The sequence below is a fragment of the Mirounga leonina genome, unplaced genomic scaffold, assembly GCF_011800145.1.
Source record: "Mirounga leonina isolate KUSES-001 unplaced genomic scaffold, KU_Mleo_1.0 Mir_234, whole genome shotgun sequence".
In the NCBI taxonomy this organism is placed as follows: domain Eukaryota; kingdom Metazoa; phylum Chordata; class Mammalia; order Carnivora; family Phocidae; genus Mirounga; species Mirounga leonina.
The window spans coordinates 451,361-478,726 of NW_023270620.1; the positions used below are offsets into that span (position 1 = coordinate 451,361).

General features: G+C 36.7%; 1 protein-coding gene across 1 annotated transcript in view; it reads left to right on the forward strand.

Moving 5' to 3' along the window:
* The first annotated feature begins 3,617 nt into the window (after positions 1 to 3,617).
* The window catches only part of TNIP3 (TNFAIP3 interacting protein 3), a 100,579-nt gene continuing 76,830 nt past the window's right edge, over positions 3,618 to 27,366 (forward strand). Inside the window, exons 1-2 of the mRNA XM_035029308.1 lie at positions 3,618 to 3,680; positions 15,271 to 15,356. Coding sequence (XP_034885199.1) covers positions 3,678 to 3,680; positions 15,271 to 15,356 — 89 coding nt within the window. The 5' untranslated portion in view covers positions 3,618 to 3,677. The remainder of the gene's footprint in view (positions 3,681 to 15,270; positions 15,357 to 27,366) is intronic.

Sequence of the window (27,366 nt, forward strand, 5' to 3'; positions counted from 1 at the left end):
CAGCTGCATTTCTGATTTATCTACATCCGCGATTCTCATCCATCCTTTCATCCTCTTTAGAAAGGAGATTTATGCCCCTTCTCCCTCCCAATTATTTGTCTATCGTCTTTTTGGCAGAATTTTTCAGAGAAAAGTTGGTTCCAGTCCTTAGGAAAAAGCAGAACTGTAATAATTGAATGGCTTAAATCATATGTTGTTTAGCCCCTTGTTATCCATAACTGGAATTTTAAAAAGCAGACACACACACACACACACACACAGTAATGAGGGAGAACTCAGCAAAAATGTATAGAATTACTCAAGTCCTTAAAACAACAGTTCTATTGGGAAAAAAAATGGAGGAAAAAAATCAAATTTAACCATTATATCATGAGTATAACTGTTTCCAGAGTTTTATGAATGGATATCCAGTTTTGCAAAATGATGACAAATTGTCTGTTCTCTATGTCAATTTTCATCCAGATGAGCTTTCCTCAAATAGCAAAGTCAGCTATACTCCTGGTTGTTATGATAATTTGAATCCAGGAGAAAAAAAAATACCATTTTTTTTTATGAAGTAGAAAGCCCAAATTAAACACTAAGTTTTATTACCAATAAACCGGGATAGGAGACAGTAAAGCACAAGCCATATTCCCCTTCTAGATTGATACCCATCCAGCTGAAGCTCCTAGCACAACCATCTCTGTCCTTTAAGTAATATTACAGGTGATGTCCTTAAGTTATAATAAAAATACACTCTCTGCTTTGACTCTCTCATGGAAACAATAAGGACCAAAGTTTGGCAAGAGACGGCGGCCTCCCTCTTGAAGGACTCTGGAGGGCCATCAGATGTCCCTAATCCGTAGAAAGCTCTCACTGAACAGATAGAATTTAGTTTGAACAACTCCCAAAGAAACTTTACTTTAATGGAGCTGACATTGCCAGGTTGGCTTTATCATATTACTTAGAAGCTCTGAAAGTAAATTTCTCCAACTGTAGTATTTACATTATTGTCTTCTTTCAATGAAGACACGCATGATGTGGAATCTGGGATGTCGGGAAACAGAGTTGGTGGCAGAGAGGGAGAGGGCAGGCCTGGAATGGGGCCAGAAAGAAAGCACATGGAAGCATTTTGCTGGTATTCCTCGGGATTCCTGCAGCCAGCCACGAGGTGCAGCTGAGGTCCAGGGGAGCCTTCTTATGAGGTGACACATTCGGCTCATCCTTCAAGGCAGATTGCATTTGCCCTTTCCCAAGCCCAAAGCTTGGAAACCTCCATCCTTGACACTTATAAATATGGAGGAGGCTTGAGATTACCTCTGGATAAAAGAAGCACTGAGTATGACTTTCTTTTTTCCAAACTCAACTCTCAATGGCCTTGTCTTACTTCACTAGTGTCATTTTCTCCTTCTTTCCCCTTTTCCCTCAGACACTTGTGCCCACAAGCCATGTGAAATTAATTTTGGATCAATCACTTTAGATACTAGTCTTCAAGTTGTATTAAAATATTTTTCAACTCATTTCCTTGTTTTTCCCTAAAGGTAAATCACTGAACAAAATGCTCTTTTGTGAACAGTAAAAATAATTTGGTTGGCAAATAGCAGCTTTTCCTTCCAGTTGATGTTGAGTGGCTTAGGAATACACTAGAAGCAATGTAGTGCTTTGTGGACCAGCCACCGCTTTATTTCATCGTGGTGTTTTATAGAGTCCGGCTTCCCTTTTACAGTTCTAGGGATAGGACGTGGAGGTAACAAGATCTGTCTTTGTGTTTTACGGACTCTCTCTTCTCCAACATTTCCTGAGGTAAATGAAAATCGTATCTTACTTCATTTTCCATTGTCTAGCATCGCCATCCCCACTGTCCATCCCATAGTTTTTAATGGAAATAACCTTCCTGCATAACCTTCCATAGACTCTGAAACAAACTTCTATGCTTTCTCTACATTCTTTATGTGGTCATCAAATGAAGAGGTGCTTGGCTTGAAACAAGATTGGACACACTTTGGGAACACTTGAAAGTTGTAATGACATTGTGCATTTGTATAGCACTCTGTAATTGTAAGAGAAATTTCAGAAAAGGAAGAGCTTAATTAGATCTAGAGATTCCAGTCTGTAAGAATGACTTTATCACCTTATTGCCGTTTGCTGATATGTCTCCTCGCTCTTTTGGTATCACACTAAGATGGCATAGTCTTGTGAAACACTAAGTAAGTATTTTTCTCACATGGAAATAAACTAACAGGATAAATGTAATTTTGTGTTATTTAAAAATACTTTTTTAAAAGAAATGTTCAAAAGACTTTAGGAGACCTTGCAACAATGGTATTTTCATATCAAATGTTTAATAACTCAAATTAAGGACAGATTGTTTACTTCCTAGTTTTGTTTAGATTTTTTAATTTTCTTTTTAGGTTGAGTGTCCATGCAAGCTAATGGCATTATGGACTATTTTTTCTTATGAAAATTTTTTGAAAGTAAGGAAAGGCATAAAGAAAAATATGAACATCCATGACTTCACCATCCAGGATTGATATTTAATAACATTTTGTCATGAGAAAAATAATGTTGAATTTCCCACTGTGATTCATTGACTTTGCGAAGTATGTGTGTAGAAGTGGGAATCACAGAGGTGAAATCCTTCTTAACTCATGTTGTCAAGTCTGTTATCCTGAAGTGCAATGCCATGTGATGAGAGCTGGAGTCAGTCAAACAGGCAAACTCTGACCCACTCTGGCCTTTCCAGCACATTGCCAACCTACTATTTGCTGTTTACTCAAGCTTGCCGTAACTACCTGAAGAATGAATACTTCAACATAAACCAGTGGTGCAAATAACCACTAGCGATTACTACTGGGTACTTTATCAGCCATGATCTCATTCCCGAACTGACAAGTTTCTTTATCATTTTGGAAAGGTTTGCCACTACTGGTAATTATATAGCGTATTTTCTAGTATGATGAGAAAAATACACATAATCCCTCTTCTGTTGTGCCAGCGAAGCAATATGGAGACTAAAAATATAATTTCCCTTCTAAGTAAAAAAAAAACAAAAAACAACAAAAAAAAAAACCACTCAGCAACTTCTTTCTTTCTTTCTTTCTTTCTTTTTTTAAAGATAGTGGGCTCATTTCTAAATTACTTGGAAGGTTGAGTATTTAAATGTTAACCTGGGTGCTAGCTCTCTCAGGGAAAGAAATAGGAAGATGAAACAGAGGAACATTCCTAGAAATGAGTGTGTGACCTACGTGGTCCTTACAGTAAATTATACTAATTCTACATTTATGTTTATGTGTTGTGATCCTATTAAGCTGAGATAACTTTTCCATTAAGTGGGCAGGTTGATTTCCTGTAGTACCCCCAATTGCTTGAAGAGGGGTGTTGTTTTCTTGTGTTTCCATTACAACATAGAGACTAAGAGGGAATCCTCTGTGGTATTTTCACATAGGTTATGAATCTTTTATCTGGTGGTTGTATTTGTATCGGAGAGGTGAATATTAATAGCATCTTGGCAGCAGAGTGACTTTCTTAAAAAAGGGGTTTCCCTGTGTATGGGTGGATTAACCTTTCAAAATATATGTTTCTACTTAAACCACTTAGTTACTGTTTGATTCAAAGAGTCATAAAGACAACCTCTCCACATCTCTGTTAGACCTTGTAGTATGCTTACCTAGATCTGAGAGGGACTTTCAGTAGAGAACATGGTGAGTAACATAACGCCGTGTGCCTTTACTTTCATTTCGCTTGCTTACCAGAGTTTGCTGTATTTCTTTTTTAAATGCCTGAAGTTTTCATATTAAAATGGCATGTGTGATTGATGATAAGTTTGGTAATGGCAATTAAGATATGGTTTCATGTATTCCAGGTGGGAAGTAAGATGGAACTTCTGAAATGTAATAATGTGTGATGTTCTCCTTTAAAATATTCATAGCTTTTACCAGTTAGCCCCTTTGTCCACATCACAGAACAAAGTTTTTGAAATGACACATTGAACTCTATGAATGTTAGCCTATTTACTTTATTATTTCTAGCAATTCTGTAAAGAATAACTAAATTTAAGTGCTTATATAAATAATTTAACTATGCTTTGTCCTTTCAGTCTGTTACGGGGGTTAACAATCTTGACGGAGGAATAATCAGTGCAGGGCATCAGGCAGCGTGAGTCACCAAATTCTTCATGGTACCATGCAATCATGTTGATAGGAGGCATAAAAAGATCTTAAAAAGTGTATTTCTAAATATAAAGTCACTGGACTATTTTATTCAAATAGCCAAATGTTTCCAAGGAAATAGAAAAATTAACCTCCTTGGGCGTACTTTAAGTGTAAGCAATCAAACTGACATCCAAGGAAAGTTCATTTTATAAGTCAGGGGCGGACAAAGGTAGACTAAATGCCTGTGAGCATAGGGACAATGTTTCATTAACCTAGTAACATTAAGTTTCTGGCTTGGCCACAACATTTCTTGTTGTAAAATGCTAAGGGACTTCATTCTTAGGAATCACAGGTCATGCTCTGTTGCAGAAACTCCAAAAGCCCTCTTTTAAACAGCAGAGCATCCACAAGCCTATCCCTGGTAGCATAAGGGCTTGCACAGGGCCTTAACGCTGTGTGTGAGAAGCAAGTATTTGTAGGATGGGTCAGTGTGAACTCACTAATTTCAGATATGCTCGCCTCAGTTTTTTTAGGCAATTTTTAAAAAATCATAATTGTAATTTTTTTTAAAGTCCAGAAAATAAGGGGAAACATATCTTCTCATTTTCCCCTTTCCTTTTCACTCCTTGTCTCTCTCTCTCTCTCTCTCCCTGTCTGTTTCCCTCTCCGCTTGCTTCTATTCTCTCTCTCCACTAAGTCTACATTTTAATTAGTATATTATTGGTTTCCACTACAACTTTTCCAATGAAATTTGTGGCCACTGTACCATTTCCCAATTTAAATGAGGTAAATGACACAGGAATGAGGAAGAAACCATAGCTTCTGAACATGGGAAATTGAATATTAAGCTCAATTCCTCCAGTTAAAGGGATCTGAAGCACATAGGCGCCAAAGGAATAATATAGGAATTACATAGGAGAGACAGGCATCCCTATGCCTAGTCAGTCAAGGTCCCTGGCCCCTGACCATTGGACTCCACTGGGGTTAGGTCTCTTTATTAGGTCAGTGGGGGTCAGGGTGGGGAGGAGAGCAAAGATGCTTACTAAGTTCTCCGTCAGTTGAATACTTCCTGCTGAGGATAAAACGTTAGGCCTCATTTTAATTAACTTTTTAAAAGTGCTCTTTAATGCTTTATTTTTTAGCGCTTTAACTATCATTTTCTAAACTTTGTATCCTCATTCAGATTAGATAATGAGGATCCCTCAGAGGAAAACCTGTGAGTCCGCTGTTCTCCCATCTGTTTAGAGTTGGGACCGTTTGGACCTTTCAAATATTGTTTTCATGAAGGATGAAGGACTTAGAATAAAAGAAAAGTACTTTAAACACATATGTCCTCAAGTCTTTAAGAAAGAGGCAAAAATTAAAAATGTCTTTCTACGGAAATTGCACAGAGCATAAGTAAAAAATTACATTTATTTGAAAACACTGCCAAGACTAAATATCCCCACAGTTTTAAAATTAGAACAACATATGGGTGAAAATTATTCTAGTGACCACAAAGCACAGTTTCAACAAACGGGTCCTTTGATTGATCTAAGAAAGTAAAAAACCTTGGATGACAGAGAAATAGTCACAGTGGGGCAGTTAGTACGCAGTTAATAGGTTATTGTGGTAAGTAATCAGAGTTATTTATTCTATGCTTTTGTATGAATTCTGCAAGAAGAAGCATATTAAACAGCATAATTCATAAAATACATTTGAAGGTAATTTATCCCTTTAGCAATTTTAAATTACATCGTAAATTACAAATATGGTGAAATGTTTCTTCTTGATATGAATAAATATTGATAAATAGAATAGGTTATGTTTTGGTGACTCTAAAACAGATTGTATGCTTACAGGTTATATCAGTATATTCTTCAATAGATCGCCATATTCACTTTTTCTCCTTCAACTTACAGAATACATCATCAATTTTCACAAACTTTTTCCTAGAAGAAGGTGTTCAAAAGTCTTCTGATTTTTTTGAATTACAAAAGGCAAAACAGCTGGGGATGCTAAATTAAGCCAAAAAAAGTGATCAGCCTAAACAAAAGAAAAATGTGTGTGCTTCCCTTTTGAGTTTTTCTTGTAGAGAGGAACATAAAATATCAGAACAGTATGAAAACTATCAAATTTGAGTTATAATCGAAAAAATGAGTGGGAAGATTTTCAACTTTAAGGTGTTTAATTTAGACAGATTTCATCCTACCTAAATATGTGTCAAAAAATAAGATGACTTTCTATTTAGAGATTGTTCTGCTGCTCGTCTAAAAATAAGAAAGAAATATCAAAAAACATAAACATTAAGATAAGACTAAGGTGAAGACTATATAGTTAGTCTGAGAGGATCTTAAATTTCACAGGTAAAAACCAAAGCACAGATACTGTAGCTGAACTCCAGGGTCCAGGGGTCAAGTCTCATCTCAACTTTTCATTACCAACAGAAAGCATTTATTAAAGTCCCAGAGCTGAGTTCAGTCATTATTAATTAATTCCTATTATAATTAAAGTCTTCCACTTATTTTTGTTCGAGTATCTTGAGATAGAATAGTTCTTTACATATATTTGTTAATCTGGAGATAATTACCTGTTAAAATTACAAGGTTATTTCTTTGTGGTCACGGGTATTTAGACTTATTGCAATTGCCTGATTTTTTTTATATTTTATTTTTTTAATTAACAGTGTTATACTAGCAGGTGTACAATATAATGATTCAACATTTCTATACATTACTCAGCTCTCATCACTATAAGTGTACTCTTAATCCCTTTTATCTTACAATTGCTTGCTTTTAATAATAATAACAATAATAATATTTTGAAAGTATTGTCTCCGATATGGCTTCTATTGTTAAAAATTTGGTGTTGGTCAGAATACATTCACCTGAACCATATTTTCTTAAAACAAACAACACATCCTTAATCTCACATTTTCATGATTATCAGCAGAACAATCAACATTCACAAATAATAACATATATGCTAGCATTCATGTTCCATAAAAATCATTTTCTCTGTAGGCTTTCAGTGAGTTTTAGATATTAAACAAGATTTAAATTCCACCATATTTATTTAGGGTGTACTGAGTAGTCCAACTGATCATTACTATAGTACTAAATAGGCAACTCCAATAGTACTGAATAGACAACTCTAGGCAAATGTGCTTGTACTGCAGGTGAAGTGGAAAGGCTTTCAAATCCAACTTCTTGTTTAATCTTTACGTTCTTCCCTTTGAAGACGGGAAGTATTATCTTACTTCACAGATGAGGATACTGGGGCTCGGAGAGCTCAAATAATTTGCCGGAAGTCACAAAGCTTGTTTGACTCTTAATCCAATCCTTTTTATAATACATGTGTTAAGAAAGGTGAATTCATCATTTAGGGGACTTCAGTAGAAATCCACATTCCCAGAATAGTTCCCAAAACTAAGCTGGATAAAGACTTAGAGTAAGCATAGGCTTGTCTTGCTACAGAATGAGGGACTATCATAAGGAAAACAAAATCCTCTCTATAGCGTAAGCACTGGCCTTTGGTTGTATTTTGGTGAATCTCTAAGATACATGCAGCATGAGTGATATTGTAATGTATATAATCCTAGGATGACCAATTCCATAGAACCTATGCATTGGAAGGGCTCTTAGCCATTATAATGTCCAATCTTTGCTCATTTCAGAAATAGTGATAAACACTTTATCCAGGAACCAGCATGTTTAGTGACGCCCTCGTGACAGAATCTTGGTCTCCCGACTCCTTGTTCAGGAACTTTTCCAGTTTCAGTTTCCAGATGTCAGTTTTCCATATAGAAGTAGTGCAGGTGGCCTGATAAGATTGAGTAATAGAGAATCTGTGATGGCAAAGAATTTTATTTTATTGCTATAAAACAAAAAGACTTCTTAGAAGGAAATCGATGATAAAAGTCCCCTGATTTGACACCTTTCTCAGAAACATGAAATGGAAAAAAAAAAACAAAAAACAAAAAAACGGCAGTTCTTTTGGGTATTTCTTTCTTTGGGTTTAGCCAAACGATGTGTAGCCAAAAATCTTTCTTATTCTTAATTTCCCTCAAGCCATTACTGTAAATGAGAGTGGTGTGTAATTTTCCTCTCCTCCAATTTCTTCCACACTGCAATCAAAGGGCCTTAAGTATCTGTTAGATATAGGAATCTTACTTGCTAGAGGATATAAATGAATGAAAACCTAGAACATACGCTTGATTTTTATGACATCATATTCTTAAAAACCTTGAGCATTTTCCTAATTTTGAATAGAAATTATCTGAAGTATTTTAATTGAATCTTAGCTTTGTGCTTTTAAATTTAGGTTGGTTTTATAATCACCTGAATATTTTATAGTTCCTGTTTCTAGGGTAAGTGGATTCCTTTTTTTTTTTTTTTTTTCTTTTTAAAATAATGACTTTGATAGGGATCTATGGGGCTAAAGTTTCTTGAACATAGAAACTGGTATAAGGAGTAATTTAGACAAAGCTGAGGTATTATTAGGAAAACATATTCAAGATTTTGTTTGAAAAATGTTACAGTTCTTAGGGTGCCTGGATGGCTCAGTCGGTTGAGCGTCTGACACTTGGTTTCAGCTCAGGTCATGATCACAGGGTTGTGAGATCGAGCACCACATCGGGCTCCATCCACAGTGAGTGTGGAGCCTGCATAGGATTCTTACTCTCCCTCTGCCCCTCCTCCCTGCTCTCTCTTTCTCTCTCTCTCTAAAACAAATAAATCTTTAAAAAAGTTACAGTTCCATGTACAACTAACTGCTGGCATAATTAACAGTTTTCAATTCATTCATCGAATGTGGAACATTTAGCATATATATTACAGGCACTGTACTTGGTGCTAGAGATTCAGTTGTGAACAGAACAGGTGTAAAATCACAGAATTTACAGTCTAGGGGAGAAGAATGGCCTTAAGCAAATAATCCTTCACACGCCAAAATAGGGAAATTACAATTATGATAAATGCCCCAAGAGGAAGGTGTATACAGTTCTAAGAGTGCATATTAAAGGAATTTGTATAATATGGGAAGTCAGGAAAGATTTACTTTAAGGAGAAGATCAATCTAAGAAGGAACAACTGCTTCAACGATTATAGCAGAAGGGAGCATGGCACCTTCCAGAAAGTGACAAAATTATTTTATGGGTGATAGAGAGGAGGCTGGAAGGTCAGTGGGTCAATGGGGGACAAGGGAGCATTTGGGCTATCATAATAATTGGGGGGGCTGTGGGGTTAAGCCTCTTGCAATACCAGAAGTGTTCCCACACAACCAAGAACAATCACCACCTATATCCAGTAAGTACCCCATCTAAGACATGCAGAGCCCTGTAGCTATGACAAGGACTTTGGTCACTCTAATGGAAAACCATGAAGGTGTTTTTATTGTGGGGGTGGAGAGAGGGGAGATGACAAGGTCAGATGTATGTTTTGAAAACAACAACAACAACAACAACCACCTATGCTTACAATGTGGACGGCAGATTGAAGGGAGCCGAAGGAAGGAGGCAGGCCAGTTAGGAGGCTACTCCAGTGGTCCTAGTAAGAAGGAACGGCATTGCCAGTGGCTTGCAAGCATTGGAAAAAAAACTATAAAATGCTTGACGTTATTTCTTACCAGTCACTGTAATAGAACATGAAACATAAAGAAAGCTTTCTTTGGCCCTTTAGCTCCCCAATTCGTTCTTGAGTTTTGTATGAGCCACTTCATTCTACTTGAACAAGGAGAGCCAAACGTGGAGGCCACAGCACCCACGTCACACTTCTGCCCTAAGCATTAATCCAGTAGTGATCCTGCTCACCATCCCGTGCTGACGACAAGTATTTGCCAGTGACAGTCATGCAACTTTAGAATTCAAAGAGTATTAGAGATAATCCCACCAGGCCTTGATCCTGCAGAAGAGGACTGAAAGCTATCCTTAAGATTTCAGATCTAGGTAATTTAGGAGTTGGGGCCAGAAAAAAAAATGTGTCTAATGTGGTGTGCTTTTTTTTTTTCATATTTCTTTCTAAATAATAATAACAAGGAACTCAAAACTGTTATGCATTATTATCTGCATATTGGCATCAAATAAGCTCATGCTTTGGAAGTAACAAAATGTTCTGAAAAATACACTCAGTAATTGCTGAAAGTAAATAGAAATTTTTTTTTAGAGAGGATTGTGTTTTGCTTGTTCACTTTTCTTTTTTGAAAAAAAAAAAAAAAAGGAACTTTAAAGCCTTTAGGCAGGACATTCATTAACTGGTTCTTCACAGGTCCTACTGCGGAGTGCCACCAATGTATGCTAGCTTCCTGATCCTGTAGGATTTTCCCACTCCTGACTGAAACTATTGCTCTTTTTCTAACCTCCACCTAACCAACTTGGCATGGATTAGCCATGCTGACCATTCTCTCTGTAAAACATACAGACTGGCACTCAGGGCACTCGGAATGCTTGCGGCTGAGGACATTCACTTATTTCTGCCTCCAAAGTTGAGTGGAACGTTACACTGAGAGTCAGCCTTGTTTATTCTCCCCAAGTATTTATGACAATCTTATTTTTCTTCCAATTACCCACTTGAAATACAATTTATATAAGCTGATGACACATGAGCACAAAAAAGATAAAAGAATTGCTGTTTCTAAGCAAGTTAATTTGAGTACCTTGGAAACATCCAATAAAGGTGAGTTGCCAAATTTACATTGGATGTGGGTGAAGCAAATATAAAAGACTGGACAAATACTATAAAGATTGAAAAGCATTGTTTTCAGATAGCTTCGTAAATGTCTTAAAATTTGAATGCCCTTGTAAAGAAACTACAGCTAGAATTAACAGAGGATTCGTCGTGGGCCAGAAAACCCATGTGGAATATCATCAGTAGACTCCTACTTGGAAAAGAGAGCTTGCCATTTGATGTGCACTGGGATATTTTAAATTAGGATAAATTAATATGGTATTAATATATGATTCTTCATGAGTCCCAGCTTTAACTAGTTTTTTGATCAACTCACTATCTGTAGGTCTCTTATGTGAATGATAAGAAAGCTTTTTTATGTATTAGACACCAAAATATCACTTCTAAAAAAATCAATAAAATTGCCTTTATATGTAAGTATGTATGGAAGCATACTGACTTATAAAATATTTATTTTTTATCATATATATAGATATAAGAATAGTAATTTGCATGATGGTTTAATACTTACCTAGAACATTCCGTCCTTAATGTACTGAATCTGGTTCACATTCGATTTTGAACATGTGGATACTGGAATGAAACAGAGTTTCTAGGTGAGAACTGTAAGTTCTAAATAATATGTCCCAAAGGAAAGAGCACTTTTTTTTGTTGTCTTTTAAAGATTTTATTTATTTTTTTGACAGAGAGAGACAGTGCGAGAGAGGGAACACAAGCAGGGGGAGTGGGAGAGGGAGAAGCAGGCTCCCCGCAGAGCAGGGAGCCCGATGTGGGACTCGATCCCAGGACCCTGGGATCATGACCTGAGCCGAAGGCAGACGCTTAATGACTGAGCCACCCAGGCGCCCGAAAGAGCACTTTATCTAGATAAAAATTCCTTGTCAGCTTCAAGTTCTTTCTCTTAAGTAGATGTCTCATGCCTTCGATCCCACGTATGTTTTGATACATTCCAATGCTGTAGCATAGGCTTGACCAACACGAAAACTTACATGATGCTGGAAGAATTCTTTGGTAATTTTTAACATGACATTTTCAAGGTCTGTAAAACCTATTTTTGCAGAGTTGACTATGACTGGTAATACTCACATCCTAGTCCTTGAATCTGACTTTAGAAATCCAAGTGTATTAAAAACTGTCACCACAAATGGTAAAAAGCTCATAAAACTTGGTTTACTTCCAAAAGTAAGTTTATCCTTTAAAGTTGGGTTATTTTGGAACTGTGGATTGTGTAAACTTCTGCTTAAACAATCAAACAGCTTATGATCTTCACTGATTTACTGAAATCCATCCAAGAATCCAGGACGTCTTTTGGTTAAGTTAAACAGAAAGCAACAGCTGCTTCTTGAGCAGAAAATAAATAAATAAATAAAAAATCCCTCCTTAAAAAGAGGAGGAAAGGAGGGGGGAGAGGAAGAGGAAGAAGAACATAACCAAATGATGGTAACAGAAATGTGTTTGCTTTTAGCTTAGAGGGATGCTGTCAGCCAATCAGGTACTCTAACTTCTACAGTCTTTAATTGCAAATCTTTCGGTTAAGATTTAAATCCTAAATCTTAAGGTTAAGAGGGGTGAGGTACCCTATCTTTCCTGATCTTTCTTCTGTTTGGTATTCTGATACAATTTGCTATAATGAAAATCCACCATGTTCTGTATCTAACTTGGTTGTCCCATTTAGAATCTGTTTCAAATACCTAAAGTGGCTAGCAAGGTAAAGATGTTTGAATTACGCATTTGATAAGACATTAGTGAACCCTAATCCAAGGTAACTGTGGTTGCTGCTGGAATTGGCAGTTCTGACTACAGTGTCTGCTGGCTTGTTGTAGGGGCTTTACTCCTGCCCGTTTTCATGTCTCCACACCAGCCAATGAAAATTTTGGAAATCCATTCCCTCCTTTTTAGACTGATTTTGTGCTTTTGCTCAGTGAAGAACTATTGAAGAGAGAACTTCAGGAGAATTCCTTATCTTACGGTTTCATGTCACCCTGACTTGTAATTAGTGGAGATAAAGGTCAGAGGCAAACGAATATTTGCTAAGTCTTACGAGACTTCTGAAGTTGTTCACTTTCTTTATGACTAAAACAAATGAGGCACTGGTATTAAGAAGGGCCCCATGTCCTCAGGGTTGGCTTGATTTTATTTGCTTCCACTTGAAAGAGAAAGTCCTTTAACTACCAAGGGTCCTTTACTGATTGTCTTCTTTGTCACTGTTCTATTGGAAAAATCTCTCTATCAATGGAAATGGATGAACCATTGGAAGTTATAATACACCTGGGCTTTTCTGATTATCACTACTTGATATTTTGACTTCTGTATAAAATAATAACAAGTGTAAAATCTCAGCATATGAAAAGGCTATTTAGAAAGGAAATACAATGTTCAGTAAACTAATACCCTTCAGATAATAGCAGTCTTGTGTGTTTCCAATGCCTCCGAGGTTTTCTCTGTGAATCCTAAACTATAAAATTCCAAGTCTGGAAATTTCCCTCTCTGCATGCTGTTTTGAGGTTTTTACCACCAGACTTAGTTCAATTAATACAATGTCCTTACCTAAGAAATATACTTTTATGAGTTTTAGGGGGCACCTGGGTGGCTCACTCAGTTAAGCGTCCAGCTAATGATTTCGGCTCAGGTCATGATCTCAAGGTCCTGAAATCGAGCCCTGAGTTGGGCTCTGTGATGAGCATGGAGCCTGCTTGAGATTCTCTCTCTCTCCTTCTCCCTCTGCCCCTCCCCCTGCTCAAGCACACATACTCTCTCTCTCTCTCTCTCAAAAAAAGAACGAAATATACTTTTATGAGTTTTCATTCATAATGTAAAATTTTTGTATGTTACTCTTAAAATATTTTAGTATTAAAATGAGATCTTCCCTTATTTCAAACTTGAAATCTTGTCCGTATAATGCTTGAATATAAAACAACAGCAGAAAATCATGGACTATGAGTTCAAATGGCTTGACATCTAATCCTAGATCAGCCATTACTTAGCCAAATCATTTGTCCTCTTCCAGCTTCTGTTTTTTTCTCTTATAAGATGATGGTGCCATAAGTCTCAGAGTATTCTCCATGGTTTTGAATCCCATGATTCTCTGACACTCCAGGACTTTTTTGAAATCACCACATTTTAAAAAGTAATTTTATGAATAATGAAGGCGTTGAAGACATTTTTAAGAACTTTTCTACAAATTTATTTTAATTAATCAATTAAATACATTAAAAAAAATCTTCCACAAATTAGGGCATAGGCACTTACAGCAAGTCACTGTTTGTCAGGTAGAACCTTGTTTGCCTGCCCCCTCGATGCATTTGCAGAATTGTGTAATGTTTCCAGAGTGCCATATAAAGAAACAGGGCACTTTTGCAATGTTGCAGCGTTAAAAGACAGCTGTACTAGTTGGTGGTCCAGTTCCTACAACAGGCCTGAAAGGCATCTGCTTTCGTCCAGTGACCGGCTACCATGGAGGTAACAGATGACTTTTAAACAGCTGTTAGGACCTGGAAACAAAACAAAATAAAAAAGCCACCCTCCCACACTATGTACAGACAGCTTGCCAATAGCCGAAACAAATCCTTCTAAGATCATTTTAACAAACAACCTTTTTTTTTTTTTTTTGCTTATTGTTACAATTAAATAGAAACTCATAAAACTCAGACAAGCTGGCTTCATGTTTCCCACAGACCTGAACTGCCTAAATTTTCTAATAGGATCACAGCAATCAGTGGTTTCCAGATGCATTTAAAATGTGTTAAGTGCCTGCAGGAATTGGCTTTTAAACATACCTGGGTCTTCAAATGCTTCAATCTCAAGGAGCTACTATAAGCCCCATGAGGTACAATGATGTCTATGTAATGTTTGACCAAAGTTGGGTGCTTAAGTTGCAAGTAATAGAAAAAAACATGGGAAATAAAAAAATTCTCTGTCTTACATACAGTTTTCTTTTTACTTCCTTCTTCTCTTTTAATGGTCACGTCACCAGTTCCCTTATTATCTGAAAATCATAGAAATGATTATCAGCTTTCATTGGAGAAAAAGCTGGAATGAATGGTGCTCGGAGAAGAAAGTTCTTCGTGTCCTGGGGTCATTAGGACTCCTGGAAAACTCATTCCTGGACTGTGGTTAATTGAACTACAAACACGTCAGTCTGACAACGCTAACAGTTTCTGACTCGTCCGTTGAAATGTCCAGCTCTCTTTTACTTGCTCCTGGACAATTTCTCCCTGTCATGAGACTCTTCTATAACTGAAAGACTGAGTCTTTATGTTTATACCCAGTGTTTTACCTTTGGTTGAAACTAGGCAGAAGTGACTTTGTGGTCTGTTTTCTCATAACTGGCAGTGCTGAAAAACAACACATGAGAATAAAAACATGGCTTTTGATGAAAGATGTATTTAACAGGTGGTTTTCTCCTCCAGTCACTGACATGGTTATCTTCCCTTGAGACCCATCCAAGCCTCACGTCCTTCATATTTTTTTTCTTTTAGATTCCATGTGGACGACGCATAAACAAAAATGAGAAACACGAAGAGAAACTGGTAATGTACACCAATCAGCCAGAGGATTCTGAAAGGTAATAATGACATTTTATTTAGAGGATATATGCCTCTAATAATAATGTTTTAACTCAAACACTTCTGCTGTCAGACAAAGATGATGAGTCTATTAAGAGTAGATGAGAACCTCTCTGGATCGAGCCATATAGAGTAGGTAAGAGAAAGAGAGTGGATAACAGTGTGGACTATTTGAATATATTTTCTTTCATTGCTATCTCAGGGGCAAGAATTATGGTAGGTCATGGAGGTTTTTATTTGCTTTTTTTAGGTATTTGGTAAATTTCCCTTGGCAAGTTTGGACCTTAAGATAATTTCTCTTGAATAGCAGATATTATCTCCTAGAAAACAACTCTATTTCATTAATAAGGTGAAGTGGTAGCGGTATCTTCTCTCCTGAGTTATTAAATCCTTAGTTGAAGATAGGGTGAGAAATTTACTAAGTCCTTTATCAAAAAAATCCCATCTTCAGTCACTTTCTACATTCTGTCAATGCTTTATGGCTTTTCTCAAGCATTCTATTCGCTGACCCACACAGTTATTTCTTTGACTTTTTATTTGGCACCTTTTAGATGCAAGATATTTTGCTAGCTACTTGCAGAAGGTGAGTCAGATACAGATCCTATCCTCTCACTGCTTGCTGTTCAGAAGTAAATAGCCAGACCCATACCTCAGTATAATATACATTCAGCGTTTGCCTCGTAAATAAGGCACGTATACATTGCTCTGAGAAATTCGAGGAAGCTGAGAATCCTAGTTGTGGCCATAAAGAGATTCCAGAAGAAGGAGTTGTTTGGCCTCACTTCTGGCAAAAAGAAGATGGGAGAAAAGATGAAAAAGAGAAGGGGCGCCTGGGTGGCTCAGTTGGTTAAGTGACTGCCTTCGGCTTAGGTCATGATCCTGGAGTCCCTGGATCTAGTCCCGCATTGGGCTCCCTGCTTGGCAGGAAGTCTGCTTCTCCCTCTGACCCTCCCCCCTCTCATGTGCTCTCTCTCATTCTCTCTCTCTCTCAAATAAATAAATAAAATCTTTAAAAAAAAAAAAAAAAGAAAAAAGAGAAAGAAAGAGTTCCAGGCTGAAGGCAGAATGTGTACAAATATGTCCTCATAGGAAATTTGAGGACTTGTGTAGGGACCAGTAAGCAGTTCATTCTGGCTTCCACATCTGGCATGTAATACAAAACACATCTTGAGTGAGAGACTAAATAGGCAGCAACTTACTCTGTAGAGCAGTGTTTCTCTATCAAGACAAAACTTCTTTCAAGTGAAAGTTAAGACATAGTAAGACTCAGGTGCATAAGTCGGTGTTTCTCAAACTAGTGTTCTTATAACCTGTAGGTCTGGAGACATATGTTCAGGGTTCTTGGTCTGTGAAAACCTATTCAAGAAAAGGGGTCCTCATACTTCCATTAGGAGAATCATGACTGCACATGAGGGGAGGGAATTTTGAGCAGGGGATTGACAATAGGCTAATCTGGCAACAGTGTTTAAAATTGGCAAGGAGGAGGATTAGAAGCTTGAATAAATATAGAAATGTCAATTTCTCCCATTCCTCTCAATCAGTATCTATAACAAGCATGTTAGTCTTTAACTGTATAAATTTAACATTTTATTTTGTACTACTCTTTGTTATTCTATAACTGTGCTGTGTGTGTAAGTCTTGTCTCCTTGATAAAATATAATCTATCTCAAGAGAAAGAACTCAGCATACAACAGTATAATCCACTTTAACAGTGGGCTTACAATAAGCATTGATCTATTTCATATACAGTTTCATAAAATGTAAGCAAAATACAAAATTTACATCACAGGAGTACTCTGGGGATTAACCGATTATATTGACAACCTTTAAGATACTAAAGATATCACAGAAGCACAGAATACAACCTACAGTATTGAACGATTTCTAGGAAAGATGATACCCTCTTCTTCAATAGCAGAGGTCCATGTTTGCCAAATTTTACCAGTTTAAAAGAGAAAGAAGAGGTACAGATCTGTGATTCAACAGTCTTGCACAATTCACAGCGCTCACCATAGCACATACCCTCCCCAGTGTCTATCACCCAGCCACCCCATCCCTCTCACCCCATCCTCCACTCCAGCAACCCTCAGTTTGTTTCCTGAGATTAAGAATTCCTCGTATCAGTGAGATCATATGATACATGTCTTTATCTGATTGACTTATTTCGCTCAGCATAACACCCTCCAGTTCCATCCACGTCATTGCAAATGGCAAGATCCCATTCCTTTTGATGGCTGCATAATATTCCATTGTATATATATACCACATCTTCTTTATCCAGTCATCTGTCGATGGACATCTTGGCTCTGGAGGGGGGGAAATCAGAGGGGGAGATGAACCATGAGAGACGATGGGTTCTGAAAAACAAACTGAGGGTTCTAGAGGGGAGGGGGGTGGGAGGATGGGTTAGCCTGGTGATGGGTATTAAAGAGGGCATGTTCTGCATGGAGCACTGGGTGTTATGCACAAACAATGAATCATGGAACACTACATCAAAAACTAATGATGTAATGTATGGTGATTAACATAACAATAAAAAATACCCTCCAGTTCCATCCATGTCGTTGCAAATGGCAAGATTTCATTCCTTTTGATGGCTGCATAATATTCCATTGAGATATATATATATATATATATATATATATATATATATATATATATACCACTTCTTCTTTATCCATTCATCTGTCGATGGACATCTTGGCTCTTTCCATAGTTTGGCTATTGTGGACATTGCTGCTATAAACATCGGGGTGCATGTACCCCTTCAGATCACTACATATGTATCTTTGGGGTAAATACCCAGTAGTGCAATTGCTGGGTCATATGGTAGCTCTATTTTCAACTTTTTGAGGAACCTCCATACTGTTTTCCAGACAAATAATACATTATATGTTAAAAAAGAAGATAGTAGGAAGGGGAAAATGAAGGGGGGGAAATTGGAGGGGGAGACGATCCATGAGAGACTATGGACTCTGAGAAACAAACTGAGGATTTTAGAGGGGAGGGGGGCGGGGGGATGGGTTAGCCTGGTGATGGGTATTAAAGAGGGCATGTATTGAATGGAGCACTGGGTGTTATACACAAACAATGAATCATGGAACACTACATCAAAAATTAATGATGTAATGTATGGTGATTAACATAATAAAATTTTTTTAAAAGTTAAAAAAAATAAAAGAGAAAGAAGAAAAATGAAAAAGGAAAGAAGGAAGGAGGGAAAAGAGAAAGGAAAGAAGGCAGTCAAATCCACAGTTTCTGTGTTTTGAAGATTTGTATATCCTTAGCTTTTCTTCAGTGTACCCACTCTGAAGAGGTAGGGATTAATCTCACCACCCCCGCCCCCCGCACACACACACCATTGTCTTCATGTGGAGAATTATAAGGACTCCGTGGGTTCCTGGGTCTTACTCTCTTGCTTCCTCCTGCAATGCACAATAATGTTGAGATTCTCTCCATTTACTAATGATGAAAATGACGCAGAATTTAGTAGTTACTGTATTTTTTTCTACAGTAGTAAAAAAATGTGTATTTCTGAGAGAAAGAGAGAGGTAGGTCTTTAACAGTAATTTGAAATGCTCCAGAGATAGTTTTCAGGTTAACCTTTTAAGGTGTCTGTGACTCCAGGTCCAGAAGAAGGGTGAATGGATGAGGCAGATACTACAGGCTGTGTCTTTGTCTCAGGGGAGGTGAGAAAGAAAGAAGGAAAAAGGGAGATGAGAAGCAACAGGGCAGTGACAGAAGAGTGAGTGCTGAATCATCTTTCCCTCTTGCTTTCCTGACGGGACTCCTTTCTAATTGAACCATTTTAGGTTCTGCAGGGGTAAAATTTGCCCTCTCTTGAAGTACTACCTAGTGATATTATGGATGTCATACCAAGCTTCTTTGCAAAGTAAAGTAAAGAGTAGAGGAATCCCTCCCTGGGATTATCAAAGTAAATACAGTATTTTATAATTTTTATATCCCCCTTTAACAGGATCTCAAAGCCTCTTTGTTTTGAAGTACTCTTATAATGTTAACTCCTCATCTTAATCTTTCTAAGGTAGGTGTTTCTCTGTCTTAACATTTATTTTAAGAAATGTATTTTTTAAACGAATTATCTGTTCAAAAAATTATAACCTAGCAAGGAAAACTACTGATTCATTATAACCTCAAGTAGAAGTAATCTCAGAAGATTACTTCTATGTTAAATTCTCATGAATTTAAAATGAATGAATGTTAAATTCTCATGAAGTGCCTCTTTTACCTGGCATTAAACTTATTCATGATAGCACTCTTTCAAACTATGTAGTAAACACGACTGAATACAATCTCAGTCATTCATTGCCTTCTGAGAACAATGTACTGGTTTTAGACGCACTTAAGGAGCTCTGTGTCTTTGCCTGTATTCAGAGTACTCAAATGCTTTTATGGAAAACATTGGTGTACTTTAAGAAAATTAAGCAATAGTTGCTGGGTTTTTGGTTGTTGTTGTTGGTTTTTTTTTTCCATATGAATAGTATACTCCCCTCCAGATGCAGTATTTGGCAGCCAAACAGCTGCTGGCTATTAAATGTCCCTTAAAGCTCCGTTTTTTGCTCATAAAGGGAAGAGAAGTGCGGGGACGTTTATGGGGTGACAGGCAGATGTTTTTGCTGGAGCCAGACTATGTACTTGGTAAGAGAAAGCTAGAGTGATCTCTTTTATGATATCATCAGCATTTTTACAATTCTTTTGGCCTCTTTGTTTTTAACTTCCTTCTTACCTGACCCTAAATTAAACGATTTTGGAAAGGCAGAATAAAAGGCTAGCTGACATAGTTGCTGTCCACATTGCAGAGAAGTTAGTGGTACCATCTTTCTCAGACAGACATAAATTATTTTCTGTCCATTCAGATTGTTTCATCAGGTAGAAGAGAAATTGATTTTGAAGTGTTGAGTATTTTTAATGACTCACAGAACATCACAGATCATCATAATTTTTTCTCATAAATTTTACTAATTTCTTAGTCATGCTTTAAGTAGTTTCAATATCAAAGTTCATGAAACAAATTTGTCAGTTTTTCATAAATTATAGATATTCAAACTAGCAAACATTAAAGTCATATTGGATTTCTGGACAGTAGTCTAATTAAGTCTTTTCTCTTTCCAAAAGAAGAACGTGGCATCTCAATTATGTGTTTATGTATAACATTAAATAAAATTAATTTTTTATTGGATGGATAAATTCACAGAGATTTAAGACATGGGACTTTTTGAAACTTGTGTTTTCAGCCAGAATCTATAAAGCACATTTCAGAAAAGCCTCTTCCATGCAAACAACACCCATGGGATAAACACAGACTTTTCGTTTTCTGAGGCCTCGCTTACACAGAATGCCTAAACAGATACCTATAATATATCTTTTGTTCTGTCTGTTTTTAATACTTTATCCCTGCATAAACTCTTTGATTCAATGCAACAATCACTTGAAAAATTCCTACTGTGTGCTAAGAAGTGCTGGGGAAATGTTGGTGGAAAGAATACCAAATTAGAATTCCCCAAAGAATCTACTTACCAGTTATCTGGGAAGGACAGGTTCTGCCTCTCAGCAGGAAATTTATGTATCCCGAGGCTGTCTCTGCCAGCTTTTATCTCAATAAAAATGTCTTTAATATTAACTGTGAAGGGACAGAGCTTGCTGGGCAGGTCACAGACAACATGCAGTTAGCTGAATGAGTTATATATTAGTATTCTCTTTCTGCGTGCGCCAACTCTTAGAGTTGCCTTTTTTGCTGAAGGCTTCAGAATTTAAGCTAAAAGCATCTCCTCCAATGTGCTAATTAAATACACAGAGCCTTCTAAGGCAGTACAGTCAGTTTTCATGGATCAAACTTGATACAGTTTGAGCCAAGTAACATGATGGAGGATACTGCCTTAGTAAATTCTGGTTTTCAGGGCAATTTGGAAATAACAAATTCACGACTCTCTTTGTGCTGTTTGCACAGGAAGTCATATAAATATACTATGTGATGAAATCATGAAAAAAAATATAAAGGAACTCGAATTTGGAAAATTCAGTTTGGTTTTTATCTTTCTCTTTTATTCCTTAATATAAATTGAAAATTTAAAGTTAATACCCTCTGCAAACTGGGTTTTTTCATCTCTGGCAGGCTTCTACTCTGAACACTCTCTATGTCTATTCCAACATAGCTTTACTTTAGAGAGTAGACAGGTTATGTGCAGAATTTGTTTGATATAAATTTTTGTCCCCCACTTTTAGACATTTATATCATTTGCTAATTTTTACTTTGACATAGTACTCTAGCTCTCACTTTACATTTGGAATATACTGCTCTGTTAATATTGTAATTACTTACATCACACATCACCTCACTTTCCAAGGCAACTGGACTAGAGATTTATTTATCTGTTTCACATCTAGAAAATATTTCTAAGCAAGGGACATCTGCTTTCCAAACACAATTACTTCCATTGTTTTAACCATGTAAGTTCCATTATTCTCTTTATATTACCAGATCAGTGTTTTCAATTGTTGTAGAAAATACCAGCACATTAAAAAACAAAATAAAACTTATTTTTTTAAAGATTTATTTATTTATTTGTAGGAGGGAGGGGCAGAGGGAGAGAGAGAGAGAATCCTTAAGCAGACTCCCTGCTGAGTGCGGAGCCCTACACGGGGCTTGATCCCCGGACCCTGAGATCATGACCTGAGCCGAAATCAAGATCCGGCTGCTTAATCAACTGAGTCACCTGGGTGCCCCAAAATAAAACTTACTTTAAGATTGAAACCATTTGGTTTCTTTGCCTTTTAAAAAACTTTTTCATTTTACTCTTTACCATATCACACTTTTTATTAGACCACAAGCAGAAAGGAAATATAAATATTAGCAGCAAAACTTAAAGTTTCACACCCTATACTGTCATTATTAATACTTGAAACACTGGAATATGACATTGTTGGGGTGCTATTATTCATAATCAGACTTACATTTGTTTACTATTTTACAGAGCTGGGAAAGTCTTTTCACATTTATATCTAAATTTAGAGTGGGTTACAAGCTACATGGAAAAGTAAGCTTTGGTGTGTGATTCTCTTCCAGTTGTTTCCATGTCTTATCTGCTGAATAGTTAGTTGCTTTTTATAGGAAAAGAGCTGATCACAGTGAGTAGCACATGGTAAGTGCCCTGAAAATGTTTACGGAATGAGGGGATACAGTAGAGATTAATTTAGCCTGGAAGGTTGCTCTACTCTTATGCTAAGAAGAACCATTTTCTGATCATTACAAATTAACCTGCCACCACGCCATCTTCTTACCCTCCTTGTCTTTCTCTTTCTCTTTCTTTTTGAAACAAGTTTTTGTTTTCTAATCACAACATTAAAACATTAGCTGTAAGTTGGTTCTTTCTGTGTGTGGCAACTCTCAGAGTTGCTGTATTTATGCAAAGGCTTTCATGTTTCAAATACAGACAAAAAGAAAAAAATAAAGGTCAGGTTTAAACCTACTAGCCCAGATAACTACTGATAGAATTTTTCAGATGTCTCTCTAGCTCTCCATTTTTTTCTTTAAAAATAAGACCATAGCAAAAAGTTGTTTTTGAAACCTTCTTTTAGTAGGTGTATTATAAATATTTTCCCAAGTAAATAGTATCCAGTTACATAACTTAATAGTATCCAGTTACATAACTCTTTCAATATTTATTTAACTGACTCCCTGTTCAAACAGGGAACCAGTTGAATTAGGTTGAATTCAATCTTATACTATTACTATTACTATACTAATTTTACTATATTTTTGTGCACATTCACTTTTGTTTTCTTTGAGTAAGTTCCTTTTTTTTTTTTTTTTTGAGAGAGAGAGAGAGAGAGGCAGAAGGAGAGAGAATTTCAAGCAGACTTCCTGCTGAGCATGGAGCCCTATGTGGGGCTTGATCTCAAGGAGCCTGAGATCATGATCTGAGCGGAAGAAATCAAGAGTCCAACGTTTAATGGACTGAGCCACCCAGGCGCCCCTTTGGGTCAATTCCTAAAAGTGGATTGTTGAGTGAAAGTTTAGAAAAACTTAAGACTTTTAATATGTACTTCACAATGCTCTCAAGAAAAATAACACCAGTTTACCTTCCCTGCAGGAATAGAGTGATTTCTTCTGCAGTATTGTTATTGCTCCAAATATTATTCACTGTTGAACCAAGTACTTCACTCTGGTCAAAATTTCTTCCCTAAGAAAGTTATCCCTTACTTGAGTTAAAAGTTACTCTGCTACTTGAGTTGGTTGGCTTTCTAGAAGTTCTTCTCACTAAATGAGATAACCTACCTATGATATTTTCTCTACAGTCAATCCCATCAGATACTGTTTTTTCTAACACCCTCACTTCTTGAACTCTGTTCAGTTCTCCAATCTGGATTATTATTCTTTGGCCTATAGTGCAGCTTTTTTCTCTAGAATTTTCTTTACACCTCAGAACTTCTGATCATTGGTTCTTTTCTGGCCGTTCAGTTTTTCTAGTGAGGATTTTTCCAAATGTGTAGTCTTGGGATACATGACTGGTTAATAGGTATTTAGAGCAAAAGTGAGGGAAGAGATCTCAGACTACTACAGTTGACTTTGTAGATTTTCATGCAACCTCTCACCCCCACCCCCTGTGTCCTCCTCTGTGCCTTTGGTCCCTGAATCCAGAGGCTCTTGGTTTTATCTTCCCAAAAGAATCAGCCTCTGGCCACACAAGGGGTGTTAAAGATAGTTGCCAGGCTGCACATGTTCACGTGGGAAGAGACCTCAGGGATTCAAATGCTCCAGAATCAGACATCAAATCAATTCCCTTGTTTTCAACTTTTTCTTCACTCCTTTCAAGAGCTTAGCCTCTCAGAGACTCTTCGGGGCAAATTGTCCTCACTTCTTGGTGGCGTTCTCTCTTTAAAAAAAATGGGTTTTACGGGCGCCTGGGTGGCTCCGTTGGTTAAGCGACTGCCTTCGGCTCAGGTCATGATCCTGGAGTCCCTGGATCGAGTCCCGCATCGGGCTCCCTGCTCGGCGGGGAGTCTGCTTCTCCCTCTGACCCTCCCCCCTCTCATGTGCTCTCTCTTTCCTCTCATCCTCTCTCTCAAATAAATAAATAAAATCTTTAAAAAAAAAAAATGGGTTTTAACTTCCTGTGTCCCAATAATTCGATTGCAACTTCTGCTTTTTTTCTTCTAGAAATTGATTGAGAAAAATCTCATCTACTAGTATCTCCTCTCCCAATTCTCTTTGTCCTTATGGGTTAATGATAGTTTAAAGAATTAATTTGTTGGGATTTTAACAGAACTTCAAGAAAAAGAAAAGAGTTAAGTTGATATGTACAATCTACCTTATTTTTTTTTTAGGATTTTATTTATTTATTTGAGAGAGAGAGAGCATAAGCAGGGGGAGGGGCAGAGGGAGAAACAGACCCCCACTGAGCATGGAGCCCCAGACAGGGCACCATCACAGGACCCTGAGAACATGACCTGAGCCGAAATCAAGAGCCTGATGCTTAACCAAATGAGCTACCCAGGCACCCCTGTACTATCTACCCTATTGATATAATGCTTATCTGATTGTTACTGAAATAGAGTATGTTCAAGATCAATTTTAAGAATTATTTTATAGGGACATCTGGATGGCTGAGTCAGTTAAGCGTCCGACACTTGGTTTTGGCTCAGGTCATGATCTCAGGGTCTTGAGTTCGAGCCCTATGTTGGGCTCTGGGCTCTGGGCTCAGCACGGAGTGGGCTTGAGATTCTTTCTTCCTCCCATTCCCTCCCCCTCAGCATTTCCCCCGCTCATGCTCTCTCTCTAAAAAAAAAAAAAATTAAAAAAAATTTTATAAGTGAACCAGTGTTTAGATACTGATTCTAACATTTTCAAATTAATGGCCAGAGATAGGTGAACTATCAAGTGTATTTACTTCCAATTAATTTCACAGAGTGTTAACTTGTCTCATTCAATGCTTTGACTCTGAATTTAACCTCACTGATCTCAAACCCATCATTCTTGTTGCCTTCCTTTGTCTGCTATGTCTTAGCCCAGTCCTTTACTTCTACCTTCTCTGAATCACTTGGTTTTGGAGTATCTTTTCTTCAGCAAAGATTTGTTATACTTTGTAAGCCACATTGAAAATCCTGTTTATTAAATAGCCAAGTTAATCCCATCTACATTTGTTGATATGACCAGTATGTTTGTTCTCAGTTCTGTCTTATTACTTGATGTCAATATTAATATTAGATTTACTTTGTTTCTTCCTCTTCTTAATCTGTCTACTTTGCTTATTTTGGGTACTTATTTTTGCATTTAGGAAAGCTTGTATTTTTATTTTAGTAACTCTATGCTAATAACTCTTAAAATTCCCTTTATCTTTTTTTCTTAGAATTCTATGATTTGTTAGACTTAAATGATATTATTTGACTTCTATTTATAACCTATGCAGCAATCAATGAACTTATTCTAACTTCTACTTTTTCCCTTCTCCAGTTTTTTTAAGTTATTTTTACTTTGTCAGAACACATACAATTTATATAAGACTTTTTCTACTTGTTCTCACCTTTGTTTTAGCCCTGGATATATTCTTAGATCTACTATTTTAATACTCATCAACAGTCTATTTGCCAAAATTTCCTTTAGTTTTGATACATATAAAATATTTTATATATACATGTAAAACTGGATACAAAATTCTTTACTCATACTTCCCTAAGTAAAAAAAAAAAAAAAAAAAAAAAAGGCTTTTTTTTTTTCATGTTTTTGTATGTTCCAGTCAAGAAACTTTGTAAGTTTCTTGGTATTTTTTTCCCCAATCATTTTTTTTTTTTTTTCTGATTCTTTAAAATAAACAGTTTTGCTAGACTCTCTCTTGTAATTTCCAAGGTATATGGCGGGCACTTTCAACAATAAGTTTAAGGTTTTATTTTTCTTTGGTTATAGTTTTAATAGTAGCTCTACTCCATTGTTTTATTTTTCTTATTGAGGAAAATTCAATGTATATAGGATCTTTTTTGCTGTTCTATATCTAGTACTTTTTTCTGATCCTTTCATTTCAGTTTTGTTCCTTTACTCAAAATCTCTTTTTAGACTTTCAGTCACATCTATTCTCCCTGGGATACTGGCAATTTGGGCTTCATGGATGAGATGATTTTTATCTTTTTCTTCAATTTCTTTCTTGAATTTGACCATATCTCATTTTAAATTGTGCTTTTGTCCACTTCTGTCCTGAGTTTTCTGAATTTATGATTTAAGCTCCTCTTTTGTGTCTAAAAATACTCATTTAGAGATGTTTAACAGTTGTTGGGGTATGTGTTTTATTGCAGTTTTCCTGTTTCCTGTTTGTTTTTTTAAAGAATATTTCCATCAGCCAAAATCTTTTGATTCTCATTATTTATTTTCTTCTTTCAGTTTTTAATGGATGCTGCCCATCATTCTACAATTATTTGCATGAACTGGGGATAGGGGGTGTTTCTATGTAGATATGATGAGTGTGTCTTACTAGGTTTCTTAGTTCAAGAGAACCCTCTTCTTTGATAAAGATAAATGCTTTTTCTTTGGTAGTTGATGTATTCGAGGTTGACGTATATTCCGATATTATTTCCATAGGGTTCAATTCCACAGCTTCCTTGCTTATATCCTTTCACCACCAAATTCCACAGGACACTCCTTCCTTCCAAGTCTCATCCTCCCCTCCTCAGTCGTGCCTTCCCAAGGTTGCCACTGTTAAGAGATCGTGGGCATCCAGACTCCAGAACGGTGAAAAATATATTTCTCCTGTTTAAGCAACCCAATCTGCAATTTTGGAAGCTGTTATGTTATGTTATGGAAGCCCGAGCAGCTTAAGACACTTATTTATGCTGCTGGTGCATGTTATAGATTTTATTTGCCATTCTTGTTGATCTGTAAGGATTTGGGAGCATGTGTGGAGCAATTTGGATTAGCAGCTGCTAATATCTAATAAGCGTCTAGAAGTCCAGGCAATTTGTATTCCTTAGAGAACCACAAGAACTTTTAGTATCAACCATATGATT